Raw genomic sequence first — 17,661 nt, forward strand, 5'->3', positions numbered from 1 at the left:
ATGGACAGTGTAAGGAGACCTCTGCATGTGCCATGCAGTCTGCATTTATGAAGCATAGCCTAGCAAGCATCTGTTGTGTCTCATCAACATCAGACATGCAATTCTAAAGTGGAAGTGGTGTTACCTTTTCTCGAACCAACTCCCCGGGAACCAGCTGAGGCTCGATGGTAATGAACAGGGTGATGTAGGAGCCTTCACTCAGGCTTCGTACAGAGTCAAAACCCCGCTCCATAATCATGCTTCGCTCCTTACTGTAGCCCAGAAGAACAGGGGGAATGTCTATTTTAAATGTTCCATCAATCTGTGAAGAACATATGACTTGGTAAACATACTGGTGGTTTTCCAATGGAAAAATGGAAAATGGACTCATCTTTATTGATGAGTCCAATAAAGACTGATCAGCCTGGCCTTCAGGTCTCACCCCATCTCTCACAGGAAGGCCTATGTCCCTGCCTCTGCACAGGTCAGCAGAGCATGTATCAGTTCTGTAGATTGACAGTAACAATAGGTCACCTGGGTTCAAATCCTGGATTACACTCCAAGTACCTCACCTTGTGCACTTATAAAGTACCTATTTGTATGGTAGTTAGGTGTGCTCACTGAATAGATACCTAACACTCCAAAAAATGCCTGTCATATGCTCAGCACTCAATATTGTTGGCCAGTAGTCATTCCCCCTTTTCTGGAATGCCCCAGCTTTTTATCCCCCCTTGCAAAGTATTCATCATTATTTTCAGACTTGAGCCAGATGTTGTCTCCTTTGTGAATTATTTTGTTATCCCCAGCAGCCTCACACATGGTTTGCATCGTCCGTGTTTGTTACTGTGACACGTTCGGCCAGACTTTATAGTTGTGTGCATATTTATCCATTTGTTCTGGATACCTGACTTCTCTGTGAATAGATCTATATATCACTCCCATTTAGACCACCCTTCTCCAATGTATAGCAGTGTTTTGTATGTACAGCAGGTGCTCAATATATGCAGGCTTAATGCACTACAAGTCACTTATATAAAGTGACCTGGTTTCTGTAGAGGCTCCAAAAGACAAGGATTTCCACTCTTGCATAGCCAACACAACAATAAATTTATTAAAGACTGTCTGGTGCCACACAAATATTCAGAGCTGGAATTTGAAATTCACATACTTACGGAGAATCTAATTTCCTTTCAGTCTTTAGTGGCATTTATGTCTCAGGAGAAACAGAGAAAGAAGTTAAACTTTCAGTGATTGCACCTTCCAGGGAGGTATTAAGTGAGCTGTTGTTTATTTTCCTCCTTATACCGGTGCTTTCCCCCAGAGCCTGCACCAGGAGGGCAGGTGAGAGGGTACAGGGAAAAGGATACAGAAATAATGCCGTGAAATGTGCAGCTGAAATAACTGAGCAGATCTGATCTGGGAAATAGGTAGATGACTTAGAAAGGATGGGAAACTATCTCCAAATAGTTGAAGTGTAAGGATTTAAGACAGCGTTTCTCAGCCTGGGCACAGCTGATACTGGGGCCTGATGATTGTCTGTGGTGGGGGCTGTCCTACGCCCTGTGGGGTGTCCACAGCATCCCTGGTCTGCACTGACAAGATGCCAATAACTCTCTCCCACTGGTTGTGACAAACAGAGGTATTTCTAGATCCTGCCAAATGTCCCCTGTGGGTACATGGAAATGCACAAGCTTTGGAGTCAGATAAAATTTTTAAGTGACAAATGTAATAAAATCATTCTCAAAAGTAATACTGAAATGTATAAACCCAAAACTTGAATGGTTCTCTCTCCTTTTACCAGTCTTATTCCCTAGGGATAAGCAATGTGAGAGCATTGTGGGAAGTAGGGAAAATTTGAATCCTGCTCTGCTGTAAGCTTTGGGATTTGAGTAGTGACTTCACCTCTCTAGGCTTCTGTTTATTCATCTGTAAAATGGGAACAATAAAGCTGACTGGCTTGTTGTGAGGTTTAATTGAGGTGACACACAAATCAGCTAGTAACGTCCTGTAATGTGTGTCTAAATATAGCTATTCCTACTGTTAGTAGTGAGTTGGGATTCGACATGTTATATGTAGCTCCAAACCAGGACCTACGAATAGGGAAGCACATAGATTATGGCAAGAAATTTATAACACAGCCTGGCAAAGAGATCAAATTGCCTCATGAAGTCATGAGTTCCCTGTTTGTAGAGACGCTCAGAGTATGGACATTATCACAATACAGTAAAGGACATTCATTTATCAAGAAGGGATTTGGAGTAATTACCTCTGAGTACCCTTCCAAATGTGAAATTCAGCAACGCCAAATAAATGGCTGTTTCGTTTACAAACTCATGTGCTCTTAAAAAAATTTTTTTTCATTTAAGATCTATTCAAAGAGGGAAATGTAAATTTTTTGGCCAGCATATCACGGAAGCTTTACCTGAGACTGACTGTCCCTTTGTCTAGGGGGAGAACTGTAATTCTAATTGTCCCTGAGATTCCAACCCATCCAAGCCTCGGTCTTACTGAAGACTCTGTGGCTGGGGTGACGCTTGCTCTGTGTGGTCATCTCCTGTGGAATTAAACCGCCCCCTCTGTAGCTGTGGGGGATTAGTGGCTCAAAGCCTCCTGTTGCCATGGATTTAATACTAGGGTATTAAAGCCATTGCAGAATCTTTCACTGTCCCAGATTAGAGCTACTAAATCATTCAAGAGTTGTTAACCTAATGGGTCCCCTTCAGCAAAATCATTAAACTCTGAAGAAGGGTGTCTTAGTTGAACGAGCCTGTACCAACCATTTTTCATGTCTGAAATAGTGAGCACTCTAGAAACATTAGTAGAATGCACGTGATTAAATGAGCCATCACTGTCCTGATTGTTCCCCTTACATTACTTTCAGGCACCCATCCACTCCACTTTTGTCATTTTGACAAGTTTCCGCTTTGTCCCACCTCTGCTTCACTTCTATTTAAATGTTAGAAAAATTCTCAGATTGGAACAGTTCTCCATTAACTCCTAACTCTGCAGGAATTGGATGTTTTACAAGTCACGCAAATATGACACAAGATCAATGGCTTTTTATCTTTCCAACTGCGGCTTGCACACAGGTTCTCTCAATGTAGAGGGTAGAGACCTGCAAAGAAAGCTGTAACAGAAGTGGATACAGCCATTCCCTCGTTTCATGGGATTCTGACTTCGATCCTTACCTTGGCTTGGAAATATATTGTGCTAAATGGAATTTTCACACTTCCCAACCAGTGTCTCTCAATACGGGTGTGGATTCCACTTCCTCTTTCACGGTCATCCTGAAGGAAAGTAGGAAGCGGTAACTTTAAGAACTCCAGCCACTCATTTATTTAATCTGCCCCAGGAAAATGGTGGGGTTTAGCTGAAAGCCCATGGGCAACGTTAGACAGACCTCAATCCCGTTCTGGTTCAGACACCTAATCATTTTGCCACCCTGGGAAAGTCACTTAACCCTTCTGCACTCACTAAATTGGAGATTTAACAATCTACTTCACAAAGTTATTCTAGAATCAAGACCATATGTGTAACACACCCAGTGCAATTCCTGGAACCTAGCAGACACTCAGTTGAAAATAAGAAAGCTAATTCTCTTCCTCCCTTCTCCCTTTCCTGTTTATACATGTAAAGTTTGAAACATTTCAAACACCACTAAGAGTATGTGTTAACTTACAGTGAGTAGAGGACATGAACATGAGTGCATGTCTTCCTGAAACTGTGAACTTACCTCTAGGACATCGTACAGCACTTCATCGAAAATGTTAATGAACACGTCATCTTTCACTGACTGCAAACTTGTTGTGCTGTAATCCCCATTGGGAGCCCTGCAAATGGGCACATGTGACCAGGGACCATGAGAATGAGTGAGATAGAAACAATGGGCACTCAAATAGCAAAACTTGAAAAATACTCAAATCTGAGCATAGATATGAAGATTAAAAGCAGTGCTTTCATTTCAAATATTTGTCTTTGCACTGAGATATTATAACATAATATCTATACTCAGGTGGAAGGAGTATTCGACTGGATGCTCTAGGCAGAGAGAGAAACCCCCTGTCTGCTGGCTTGCCCTGCCAAGCCTCACATCATCCCCCAACCTGCATGGTGAACTTTGCCAGGAGCCAGCTGGCCATGATTGAGCTGGCTCAGTAGACAGGCTACATTCAAGACCATCAGCTAACACTCATGCCAGTAGGCAGGTTTCCTAAGCAACTGGGCTCTGGAAGATGCTTCTCCAGCAGACCATTCCCTCCTGGTATTATAAGGCTGGTTGAATGGTCCCTGCCTTCCACTTACTTTCTCCACAGATAACTAGAGCAGTGCAGGGGTGAGGTTCATCTCCTATAATATCACCTGCTCTGAGTCCAGCCAGGCCTGGCCCAAGACTGTTGCATGTATTTTGTTGAGCATTTGCCTTTGTGTTTGCTCATTCTTTGTGCTTATTCTGTGCATAACAGTGATATGTGTCTCTGTCTTCTGACTGGACTAGCTCTAATCCTTGCTCTGTCTTTAAGATGCTATGTGGACTTAAGCAAGTCACCTTCCATCTTTGGATTTTCTTTTCTTTTCTTTTCTTTTTTTTTTTAAGATTTTATTTATTTATTCATGAGAGACACAGAGAGAGGCAGAGACAGGCGGAGGGAGAAGCAGGCTCCCTGCAGGCTCCCTAGGATTGATATGAGACTCAATCCTAGGACCCCAGGAATCACACCCTGAGCCAAAGGCAGATGCTCAACCACTGAGCCACCCAGCTGTCCCTAATTTCTATAGAAGTAGAATGAATGTTGCACTAGGTCATTTCTAAGGTTGCTTCAAGATCTGAAATAAGGGAGTCTTGTAAATATAAAAAATCACTTAAAATTTTAAATGCCTATGTATTATTTCTGGTGAGGAAGAAAGTGTAATTATGAAAAGCAGAGAGTTACAGGCTGGGGAGTTTACTTGAAGCTTCCAGAGTCGGGGAGATGAGGAATAAAAGAAAAGTAGTATAGGGGCCCTGTGGCCAAGGGAATGAGAAGCTTTGGGCCACAGAGGCCAGAGCCTGGAGAGGTGTGGGGGTATCCCAACAGTGAACCCGAGTCTCAAAAGTTGGACATTTTCCCATTTTGCTCTTGACTGGAGTCAGTTGTGGTACCACAGGAGCAGCATGGGACTCAGTGTTAGACTCTTTGATCTTGTCCTGGCTCATGAGCTACAGAAACTTTCACTGTAGTCATTTCCCCCTGGGGCTCCATTTTATTCACATTTCTTTCAAATATCCTGCAGTTACCTAAAGAGTAAAATACTCTTACCTAAAAGGAAGTTCAAGTTCTTCATTCCAGCTGGGATTTGGTCCTTCTGCTGTTGTTGTGTGGCAAATCGTTCGTTGAAAAGAAACTTCCACAAAAGGACGTACTAAAACCTTAAATGTAAGAGCAAGTTATTAGCGTCCATAACAGATTGTTGAATTATTTTGTTCTTAGCAGAGGTAGAATATGTTTACTGACTAGTGTGTTTCCAAAGAAAATGAAGCAGAAAAGAGACTATAAAGTTTGTAGGCAGTTCTGATGGGACAAGGTTCTTCTTCTTCTTCTTCTTCTTTTTTTTTTTAAGATTTTTATTTATTCATTTGACAGAGAGAGAGAGAGAGAGAGAGAGAGGGAGAGAGAGAGCACAATTAAGGGGAGTAGCAGGTGGGGGGAGAGGAAGAAGCAGGTTTCCCGAGGAGCAGGGAGCCCAATGCAGGCTCCATCCCAGGACCCTGGGATCACAACCCAAGCCAACGCAGACGCTGAACTGACTGAGCCACCCAGGCACCCAAGGGGCAAGGTTCTAAGCTGTCACCCAGCATCTAGGTATTTCACCTGGCCGAGGGGGTAGTCCGAACTGTGGGTTGGGCTGTGTGTGGTTGGGGAAGCAGCACGCTTCTCGCTGAAAGTCCTTGAAGATCTTGAAGGCTGCTGGAATTTGCTAGGGGCAAGAAATGCATGACAGAAATTAATGACAAGAAAAATCCAATTAGATACTCAGCAAGATAGCTTCTCCAAAGAGGTATGGCTCTGGTGACAGACATTTTCTTTAAGTTTGTTGACACTTCAGAAAGCTTTTCATATGCATGGGTCCTCTCTGTGACCTAGTAACTAATAGAGCCACCCCAACTTCCATCCCTAGACCTGCATGTCTGGCTGGAACAGAGAACAGTGTTCTCTTCCCACTCCTCTGCTCCCAGAGAATGCCTGAGTGAGGAATCTGTTTTTCCCCCCAACAAATGAAAGCACCCTGGCCAGCCTGCCCTATCTCCACCCAGACGCCTCCCACTGTGTTCTCTATGACCCTGCACTCTCTAATAAGACCCTTCTCTGGGCCCACCAGGCATCACCGGGATAAAAGGATCTCAGGGATTCCTAGCTTGAGTTAGGATCTATGGGTCTTGCCCTATTTCCCTTTGGGATTCTTTTTTAATAGATTTAATTTGCTGTACGATGTGGGTTTTTTTGGATTTTATTTGTTTATTCATGAGAAACACAGAATGAGAGAGAGGCAGAGACACAGGCAGAGGGAGAAGCAGGCTCCATGCAGGGAGCCCGACATCCGACTTGATCCAGGGTCTCCAGGATCAGGCCCTGGGCTGAAGGCGGTGCCAAACCGCTGAGCCACCCTGGCTGCCCTGGGATTCTTATTTTTAAGAGAGAGCTCACATGCAAGCTGGGGCAGAGGGGTGGTGATAGCGAGGGGTGGTAAGGGTGGAGATAGAGGGGAGGGGGCAAAGGGAGAGGGAGAGAGAGAATCTTAAGCAGACTCCACGTCCAGTGTGGAGCCCAAAATGGGGCTTGATCTCATGACCTTGAGATCATGACCTGAGCTGTAATCAAGTTGAATGCATAATGGACTGAGCCACGCAGGCACCCCATCCTTTTTGGGATTCTTAAAAAAAGGAAATGAAGATCATCTCCAGAGAGTCTCTCCCAGATACCTCTCCCCTCATCCTAACAACACACCTGCGTATTTGCACTGAACTTAATGGTTTACCAAGTATTTCATATTCATTACTGGGCAAAATATAAACTGTCTCTACCAGATTATCTTACCTTTTCACGGATAAGGGTATCAGACAAACCATGAGACAATAAAAGTGGAATATTTAACACAACAATTGCCAGAGAAACCCTTTTTCTCTTTGGAACACCACTTGATTACAGTATTACAAAACATCTGTGAAGTGCCTACTATATTTCAGGCCCTGTGTTAGACTCTGGAGCTGCAGAGACAAATCAGACACACTTCAGCTCCAACTAAAAGGCCAGCAGACATGTGAACAGATAATCATGATACAGTGGGACACACGTTAGAACATAGAGATGGGCATGGGCTGTAAGAGTACAGAGAGAGAGATGAAAAATCTGATCTAGTTGGATGCAAGGGTAGAGGGTTAAGATTTGGGCAGGCTTAATGCAAGAGTTGATATCTGAGCTGTCTTGATGAGCCTACACATATATATAACACAGAGGATCAACTAAGCTTCCTTATAATTTGAATGAAATGGTTTAACACCTAAAAAATATTCTATAGGAGCTGGAAGCCAGAATTATAAAGCAAAGGAAGATGAAACCGCCACTGGATTTTCTTTTCCCCTTCCTTCCACCACCCACTTCCAACCTAAGCTCAAGCCAGTGGCCTTCTGGCCCAGCACAGCTTTCGCCATGGTCCTCAACGGTGCTGACATGCAAGAACAGATTAAGCATATGATGGCTTTCATTGAACAAGAAGCCAATGAGAAAGCAGAGGAAGTAGATGTGAAGGCAGACGAAGAGCTCAACATTGAGAAAGGTCGTCTTGTGCAAACCCAAAGACTGAAGATGATGGAATACTATGAGAAGAAAGAAAGGTGGATCGAGCAGCAGAAGAAAATTCAGATGTCTAATTTGATGAATCAAGCAAGGCTCAAAGTCCTCAGAGCAAGAGATGACCTTATCACAGGCCTACCAAATAAAGCAAAACAGAGACTCAGCAAGGTGGTAAAAGATACAACCAGGTACCATGTGCTACTGGATGGACTGGTCCTTCAGGGTTTGTGCCAATTGTTGGAACCCCGGATGATTTATCCGTTGCAGGAAACAGGATTTCCCTCTGGTAAAGGCTGCAGTGCAAAAAGTGATTCCTACGTACAAAATTTCCACCAAAAAAGATATTGATGTCCAAACTGATCAGGGGGCCTATCTGCCTGAGGAAACAGCCGGTGGAGTTGAGATCTATAATGGGGATCGTAAAATAAAAGTTTCCAATACCCTAGAAAGCTGGCTGGATCTTGTAGCCCAGCAGACGATGCCAGAAGTACAAGGAGCCTTACTGATGCAAATGCCAACGGGAAGTTTTTGGACTAAACCTTTGGAGAGGTGGAGTTCATCCACTGCTCTCCTGCTGTGATGTGGAAGTTTCTGATATTTGAAGAAACAGGGTATCTGTGTGGCTTCCTCTTCGCTGTTCTAATATTCTGTATTATTGGTGGATACTCTCTGTAGCTAATGCCCTTAGCTTAATTGTTAACCATGAAAGTTTCACTTAATGCAATCAGGTAAGCTCCTTCCTAGCTTATCTAAAAGTAGCACAACTTTCATTTGCTTCTGTAGCATGAAGGTAAGGATATCAGATGGTGGTTATGGGAGCTTCACCAAGTCTCCACTCTTCCTCTAGTCTTCCGCTTTCAGTTCTAGAGTTTAGAGGGTGATATGTATGGCGTTCTCTGACATTAAGTCTGTTCTTTAGGCTTAAAATGCATGGGGATTAGGGGGAGGGGCATGCATTCCTTCCAGCAATAGTAGCTTCACTGTTAACCTGTTTGGGTCTAGAGTGTCGCTCATCTGTAAATGTGATTTAAAATCTAAGCCATAAATATGTCTTATTTATTAAAACAAAAGATTTACATGGAAAAAATATTCTATAGAGACCAAAATAAGAGAAACACTTATACATTATTTTAGAAAACAGCTTTTCTTCCCACAGTTAAGCTTTGAGTCAATTGAGGTGAAGGGGTGTGGCTATACTCGAGGAAGCAATGCTATGCGCAGATTCAAGAGCTTAAATGGACATTTACCAGCAATCAGATGGTGGGAATAGTTGGTGATGATCAGATGTAATGGGTGGAAGAGTTAGGTAGTAAAAAAAAAAAAAAGTTTAAAATAATGGATAGGGGATAAATTTGAAAAGGAGGATCCTAGAGAGGAAAGAAGATGCCAAAGGCCAGAATGGTGCTCTTCTGTGAATCAGACGGTGCTGGATGACGCTGGACAAGCCACCCATGTGTTTTCCCTTTCGTAAAATGGAGATATTAATAGTAACATGAAATAAGTGAAATAATCTGTGTGAAAGAGCCTCAGCATAGTGAGGGAAACCTGGTGAAGAGACGAGAAAGGTCAGCCTTCCTCATTACACTGATGAAGGCACCAGGAGGTAGAAGTTTTAATACTTGCTCTTTCTTTAATTCTCGCTCATCTCTGTTCTCTAAAGGGAACAAGAAACTCAGGCTCACCTTACCCTGGTTGAGGGATTCCCCATTGCCCCAGGGTAGTGAAACATAGTTGGCATCACTCATGTCTCTGAGCAGATCATTTTTATGCTCATAGCATGTGTGTTTAGAACCTGGGACATAACCCTTCGAGTATCTGCCCCAGCTCACACCTACTTATCTGAGAGCCATTTCCCACCCTCAGGGCTCAGACCCTGTACTTTCCATCCCAGGGCCACCTGGAGGGCTCTCACCTTGTCGTTGGCTTCCTTACGGGAATGTCATAAGCCCGGATAATGTTCACCAACACCTTTATGTCTCCATCGGACAGGTTTTGGGCTGTCACCTTCTTCCGACCTTTTCTCCTTGGCCTTAGTGGTCGCTTTTGTTCTGCCAGCTTGAAAAGGCTTAGCCCCAGAATGCTAATGATCACAGAACAGGATTAGTACTCTAAGGAAAGGAAAGGTCTGGAAAGCTATGAGACAATTTCCCAAACTCTCCCCCCAGGGTCCCTCAAAGGCCCCTGAATGACTCTGTCTTTTTAAGGAGGGGTAGAAATTGTCAAGAAATTCTGAGACTGGGGAGATCCTTGGGTGTGGATCATTTACGTTGATTTTAGCTGCTACTGATCAGAGGAAGAAAAGTATGCTTGGGTCGCTCTTGCTTCCTGCCTTGTGCTCTGCCTTGCTCATCCTGGGTCCCTCGGATGTGTAGGTGCTCTCCTGCTCTGGGCCTTTGCTCGACCAGGCCAGTCCTGCACATGGGGTGCCTTCCCCACTTCCTCTTTGTCTGCCCGGGGCTGCAGTTGTACCACGTTAGGGCCCAGCCATGTCAGCTGGAAGGAGTGTCCCTTTCCTGAGCCCTAGAGCACCCATTAGCCATTAGCCTGCTCCAATCACATGGCAGGTGATCACAGCCTTCCTGGGACTTCCTAGAGTACCTTGGCCTCTGGAATTAGACAAAGCCATGGGACTCCTGGCTCCACTCTTTGACCGTGGGCAAATTATCTCACCTCTTTGTTTCTGTTTCCTCAGCTGTAAAATGGGGGATAATCATACCTACCTCTTGGGATTGTGCAGAGGATAAAGGGAAGGGGTGTATGCAAAGCACCCTGGCACTGGTCTAGCACTTGGTGGATGCTCTAAATATGATGTGACATGATGGCAGTGATGATGCAGGAGGAAGGGGAGGGGCAGGAGGATCCCTCTCCTCTCCCTCCTTCTCACTGAGGTGAAATCCGATAAACACTTCCAAGAGGATGGAAGCACTGTCAGTGAATCATGGTGGGACAAAGGGCCATGAAGCGGATAATTAAATTCCAGCCCAGAGACTGAACAGAAGCACAGATGTGACTTTGTATCTGCAAGCTGACACTGTGCCAGACAGCGCAGGACAAAGCCAGCTGTGCAGAGCCGGCCTCAGGCTGCCCTGTCTCCCTGCGAGCACGGAGCTGCCAAGCAGCCTGCCTGTCTGGGGGCCTCTTTCCAAGGGGCACATGCCAGCTGGGGAGGTGACAGCTCCCGATGGGCTCCCGCTTGTTCCCCAGGGCCTTCTGTCCCGAGGACACAGAGTAGCTGCCATTTATCAACACCTTCTGCAGATCAAGCAGAGTGCTGGGTGCCTTACATAGAATAGTTCTAATCCTGACAAGGGTAACATTTACCCCACTTTTCATATGAAGAAACTGGAGGCTCTGGGAGGTGACAGGATTTGCTGAAGGCTCCTAAGTAAGAGGGAGCTGGGGTTCCACCTCAGGTCACTCTGACTAAACAGACAGTTCCCTCCTCTTTTGAAAAGTCTTATTTTATTTTTAACTCACTTAAGAGCAGGCCCATTACATGTTAACATAATGGAAAGCTATGAAAAATAACTAGGAGGAATGTGAGGAGAGTGACACTGCAAATCTCTTTTCTGTATGTGACTTATTATCTACATTTTATTATTTTTAATTTAATTTTATTGAGATGTAATTGTCATATAACATGTAAATTTAAGGCATACAATGTGTTGGTTTGATACATTTACATATTGGAACATAATTGCCACTGTGGAGTTAGCCAACACCACTATAACTTCACATAATTACTTTTGGGGGGTGGTGGTTGAGGGGGGAAACAATGAAGATTAAAGCACTTAGTAACTTTGAAACTTACAATACAGTATTGACTATATTCACTATGCTATGCTTGAGATCTCCAGAACTTATTTAATCTACTGGTTGTGAGCTTTTACCTTTAGACAACATTTCCTCGATGTTCCCACCTCTTAGCCACTGATAACCACCATTCTACTCTGTTTTTATGAGTTTGGCTTTTTTAGATTCCACATATAAGTGAGCTCGTACCATATTTGTCTTTCTCTGTCTGATTTATCTCACTTAGCATAACGCCCTCAGGGTTCATGTTGCTGCAAATGAAGCCCATCTTATTAATCACTCTGCCAGGACCCCCACTAACCCAAATTTGGAAACCTCAGAGAGACACCATGGCCAGGGGATCCTAACATGGCACATCCCTTCTCTTTGTCAAAATTCCTCCCCTCCCTTCCCCTAGAGGCAGCTCTTTGCTGCCCTGCTAGCAGTCAGCATGGGAACATCTTGGTGGTTGGGACCATTAAATATAAAAACATCTTAGTTTAATGCTAAGAACAAACCAAAATTAAAAGAAGAAAGAACATACCCTGAGCCTTCAGAACTTAATGCAGAAAGTAAAGCAGACAAAGAAAAAGAAAGAAAAGAAATGGAAAAACAGCATGAAAAATCACCATCTATTCTAAAGTATAATTTTCATGACTGAAAAAAAACACATTCAGTGACTGGACTCTGAGCCTGGAATAAAGAGGGAGGGTTTGCATGAGTGTATGTGGGTACAACCTCCGGTATATGGATAGAGGCCAAGTCAAAGAAAGGGGCTGCCATGGATGGACTTTTTTTTTTTTTTTTTTTTTTTTTTGTCTCCTTCTTAGCTTGGTGGTGGAGAGAAAGTACATGCATAGGAAATTAACTTTTTAGGAGACCAATAGATTTAATAATCACAGAACAAGTCAGGAAGTTAATGCACTGCACAAGACCACCAATACAGAAAGTTATTTTTTTGTATTTTATGCCTCCACCTTGAGTTGAGACAATTTGAGGATTATTCTAAGTAACAGAGATAATCAAGCAAATGCAATGGAATCCCAACTTCTATATAAATATTCATTTTCCCTGCTGCCCCTGCCCCGTCACCAAACACACAGCAGCTCTCAGTCTCCCCCCACCACCTGGAACCCTAGTGCTTATTCTGAGCCACCCCCTCAGTCCTGTGCCGGGCAGGGGCGGGGGTGGACTATGGAGCAGTCTAGCAGAGGGAGGTGGAACACAGGAGCCTGTGCAGGAGGGAAATGCTGTCAGACTTAGTCTGATTGCAGCGGGGAAGTGGCAAAGGCTGGTGAAGCTGACTTGGGCACAGTGGGAGATGAGATGTGTATTGGGCGTGATAGAGAGCATCTTGTGTGACCTGTTCAACAAAGCCCCCCAACTAATTTAACCATGAGGCATTAATCAGGTTTTACCAGTTCCTAGCCTTACTGGGGCCCAAAAGCATCCCATACAAGGATAAAATCTTCTATTTACATAAAAATTTTAGTTTAATACCATAAAAATAATATTTATAAGAAACAAAAGATTTGTTTGCTTTTACCTGATATTAGGAACTTCTTCTTCTACTATCAAATCCGAAAGAAGAAAATGGTGTTTTGCAATCAGGAAACGATTTATTACTGATTCTCTAACCTGAGGACAGATAGTTGTGTTTTTTTTTTTAATTTAAATTCGGTTAATTAACATAAAATGTATTATTAGTTTCCAAGGTGGAGGTCAGTGATTCATCAGTCTTATATAACACCCAGTGCTCATTACATCATGTGCACTCCTTAATGTGGACTCCACCCCACCCCCTCCAGTGACCCTCCTATGTTTAAGAGTCTCTTAGGAAGTTTGTCTCCCTCTCTGATTTCATCTTTTTATTTATCCCTCCCTTCCCCTATGATCTTCTGTTTTGTTTCTTAAATTCCACATATGAGTGAAATCATATGATAATTGCCTTTCTTTGATTGACTTACTTCACTTAGCATACTACCCTCTAGGGCCATCCACATTGTTGCAAATGCAAGATGTCGGTTTTTTTGATGCTGAGTGGTATTCCATTGTCTATATACACCACATCTTCTTTATCCATTCAACTCAGGCAGGTGGTTTTATTTAAAATGTTCCTGGTCCATTGACTTTAGGGCTCATTGCCTAGACTCCTTCAAGACTTCACTTCTCCCCAGTACTGACCTCTTCTTATACAAATCATCCCGCTTTGCTCACTAATGTAAGCTCCCTAAGGCAGAGGGAGTTCTTTTCCATTCACTGCTTTATTTGAGGGACCTGGGAAAGTTTCTAGTGGATGATAAGTAAAATTCTGCTGAATGAATGAACAATTGGAAAAATATAAGACCAGTCTTGAAGCACACACATTTCAGATTCTTCTTCCTCTATTCAGACTGAATTACTTTCTAATTATTCATCAAATAGAGGACCTCTTAAATGTCATAAATCTTTTTTTTTTTTTTAATAAGGAACCCAGAGTAGATCATTTGGGTGAAAAAAATGTACTATAGTGACTACAGCATTTCCTACAAGTTACATTTATTAAAAGAAGAAAGGGCAAATGGATACTTCAAGTTTTTAGTGCATTAGGGTAGTTAGTATGTGATTTATAAAATTTTTTCATTACAAAGGTGATATGGTGCAAACATGCAAATTTGAGAGAAATCATGACTTAGAAATCGTGTCCCTTGCAATCATGCCCCACTTAAGATAACCACTGTTAATGAACTGAGACACATCCTAGTATTTCATATGTTCAAAAGATGAAGATGGCTGTTAATTCCATATCTGTAATTATGAGCAAATAAGTCTACAGAGGTTAAGTAACTTTTAAATAACCCACAGATAACTTAGAAAGATAGACACCACCTTTCCCTCATGATAGGGTGCTGGCTATTTTCCCCCTATGAGGATTCTGTAAAGTGATTTTCCTTACCTGTTGGAGGTACTTGGCTACTATGGCCCTATGAGTATCTATGTGATCCTTGGTTTCAATTACATTTCTGTCTTGTAAACGTTTTTCATAGTCCTAAAATTAAAAAGGATTAATTTTATGATTGTAAATTATTATTATTCTCCCATGTGAGATTAAAGAATTTATCCTGAGATGAATTTATCACATGTGATTTAAGTAATAAGTTATGGTTCTAAATGCTTCTTCCACCTTCTTCTTAATTTTTGGCTCAAAATTGATCTTTGATGCAGTATGTAGGTTTTGGTACCAGTTGGTTGAACTGCCTTATAAGTAGAAGATAATTCTTTTATTTATTTTTTATTTATGATAGTCACACACACACACACACAGAGAGAGGCAGAGACACAGGCAGAGGGAGAAGCAGGCTCCATGCACCGGGAGCCCAACGTGGGATTCGATCCCGGGTCTCCAGGTTCAGGCCCTGGGCCAAAGGCAGGCGCTAAACCGCTGCGCCACCCAGGGATCCCAGTAGAAGATAATTCTGTAGAGCAATTATAGCATAAGCTGTTCATGTAGGAAGAAACAGAGGCCATGAAGGTAACAGAAAGACCTGCTACCTCACCCAAGCAACTTAGCCCAAACCTCGGCTTACATTTTTGTCTTTTCTATTTTAAGTAGAGCAATTGCAAAAATAGTAAATAGCATCTGGCTGCAGCTGACTTGGGTCACCCACTTGGAGGAGAGTATGAGTGTTAGTGTTGTCTTCTTAGGCTGCTGACTTTGCTCTATCTATCATAAAATCCCTCATGGGCCCAGGAAGCTGCCATGTTCTGCTTCAGTCCTTCTCTAGTCACAGCTGAATGCCCAGGGTGGCTCCTAACCTAGCCTGGGCAATATAAGCCAGCTGTTCCCAAGATTTTTAAAAAAATATTTATTTATTTGAAAGAGAGAGAGAGCACCCTCAAGCATGGGAGTGTGGGGGGAGAGACAGAAGGAGGGAATTCTCAAGCAGAACCCCCTGCTCAGAAGAGCCCAATGGGGGGATGCATTCATGACCTGAGCTGAAATCAAGAGGCTGATGCTCAACTGACTGAGCCACCCAGGTGCCCCTAGCTGTTCCCAAGAATTTTAAGCTTGGGACAAGAAGACACATCTCTCTCTGCTGGCTGAAGTAACTAGATGTGAACTTGGATAATGTTGGTGACTATGCAGCCAAGTAGAGAATCTGTCTCCAATGGGGACCAATAAGAAGCCCTGACAGGACAGAGAAAAGTCCTGGCAGCATTCAGGTTCTACGTCCGGCCCGGCCCTCACTGAGGCACAGATAAATTCCTGCCATTCATGCATCTTTAGATATTTAACCCTATTTTGTCATTTCATCATCCAATAAACTTCCCTTGCTGCCCAAGGTAGCTCAAGTTGGCTTTTTATCTCTTACTATCATGAATCCAAACTAATACAAAAAGAACCAAGTAGCCAAAAATATTCTTCAATAGTTTCCACATTTTTTACATAAAAAAAAATCACAGTGGTATCAATTTCTAATGGCTCTCCACTTACCTCATCAATACTAACTTGCCTTTCTGGTTTTCATTGGCCTGTCCCTTCACCCCATTATCTGTAGCTCCTCAAAGTCTCCCCACCTGTGGGCACCCCCTCACCTGTGCACCCTGCCCACCTGAGATGGCTGAGACCCCAGCAGCTCTCCCCCAGCTCTTACCAAGCATTATGCTCAGTAAATAACTTAATGTGTTAAAATGGCATTGAATTGACAGGAGCAATGTGGCAGGATCATTTCCCATAGTAACACATAAGATACTTTTCAACCCTACAGTTCTAATTTTTCTTAGTTGATATGTCATTATATTGGGCAAAGAGATTATTTAGACATTAGATTTAAGAAAAAGAATGGAGGGGCAGCCCAGGTGGCTCGGCGGTTTAGCGCCGACTTCAGCCCAGGGCCTGATCCTGGAGACCCAGGATCGAGTCCCACATCGGGCTCCCTGCATGGAGCCTGCTTCTCCCTCTGCCTGTGCCTGTGTCTCTCTCTGTGTCTCTGATAAATAAATAAATAAAATCTTTAAAAAAAAAAAAAAGAAAAAGAATGGAAAGGTTATGGTAAGTACTATAAACGAGAAACCAGTATCACTACTGAGAACACGACAGCAAGAAAATACACAGGTAATAGTATACCGAACGGGACTGAGCTGGTTAATTATCTTATTAATTCCTCCATGGCAATTTCTTACCTGGAATACTTTTTCCATAATTTCTCGGTCATATGCTGGAATTTGTTTATAATTTCGGAATTCTGGCACCTCTTGGCTTCTAAGACAAAGAAGCCTGAATCGTTTAGATCTATTTAATTCCTCATCTGAGACAAAGTTAAATTCTTGTTGCAGCTGTTCCAGTCGAAAGAAATCAGGGACATAGGATTCACCGCTGGTAGCAACCTATAGAAAACAGAAGGGGCACAACTTTAGGTGGCCATGGGCAGACTGTATCTGAAGGAACCTAGCAGTGAGCTTTTGGCAACAGAAGCTGGGACTGAGACTTGAAACATCCTGGATTCGTTTAAGGACAAAAATAAGTTAAAATATCATAGTTATAAGGTAGATGCTATTATATTACTGTCCTAGCTCTAAAAAGTACCCCAAATCATTTTTGCAAAAAAAATTGTAAAGTTCATCTTTTGGTATGCATGCTTCCCTCATATTATGCAAAGATACAGGCTGAAAAGTGAGAGATTTCTATCAGTATCAGTACTAGGTGCCAACTGGAAATAGGATTGCTTATATACACAGTGTATGTAAGATCTAATATATGTATTCAAAATAGATTTAAGATATATCTTATCTTAAAATATTTAGTATAACTTAATATAACTTTAAAACTATATGTAACAAAATATTTTAAAATATTAAAAAAAAAAACAACTATGTACACATGTAGATAAGGGACCAGAATCAACTGATTGGCTTCTCTGGCTCCAGGGTCATGCTCTTCTGTCTTTGAACAGCACCTCATGGCCTTGGTTCACTGAATAAAGAGAGCCAGAGATGGATGTGGGTGCTCACCCCCCTACACTGGCACAGAAAGGATGGTTTCAGGGTACCACTGAGAGTCTGAGCAGGTGGGGCTGCACCC

The 17,661-nt window shown here is 42.8% G+C and overlaps 1 protein-coding gene and 1 pseudogene across 8 annotated transcripts in view; one reads left to right on the top strand and one right to left on the bottom strand.

Moving 5' to 3' along the window:
* CC2D2A (coiled-coil and C2 domain containing 2A) overlaps positions 1-17,661 on the bottom strand; it is a 136,428-nt gene that overhangs the window by 31,307 nt on the left and 87,460 nt on the right. For all 8 annotated transcript variants that reach the window (XM_025437049.3, XM_025437046.3, XM_025437044.3 and 5 more), the window contains 9 exons: positions 16,764-16,967; positions 14,536-14,628; positions 13,147-13,238; positions 9,721-9,888; positions 5,829-5,934; positions 5,277-5,386; positions 3,713-3,809; positions 3,168-3,266; positions 125-301 (listed from right to left, as the gene is read on the bottom strand). In XM_025437049.3, coding sequence (XP_025292834.1) covers positions 125-301; positions 3,168-3,266; positions 3,713-3,809; positions 5,277-5,386; positions 5,829-5,934; positions 9,721-9,888; positions 13,147-13,238; positions 14,536-14,628; positions 16,764-16,967 — 1,146 coding nt within the window. The remainder of the gene's footprint in view (positions 1-124; positions 302-3,167; positions 3,267-3,712; positions 3,810-5,276; positions 5,387-5,828; positions 5,935-9,720; positions 9,889-13,146; positions 13,239-14,535; positions 14,629-16,763; positions 16,968-17,661) is intronic.
* Positions 7,298-8,345, top strand: LOC112653152 (V-type proton ATPase subunit E 1-like; annotated as a pseudogene).

This window comes from Canis lupus, chromosome 3 (assembly GCF_003254725.2).
Source record: "Canis lupus dingo isolate Sandy chromosome 3, ASM325472v2, whole genome shotgun sequence".
In the NCBI taxonomy this organism is placed as follows: domain Eukaryota; kingdom Metazoa; phylum Chordata; class Mammalia; order Carnivora; family Canidae; genus Canis; species Canis lupus.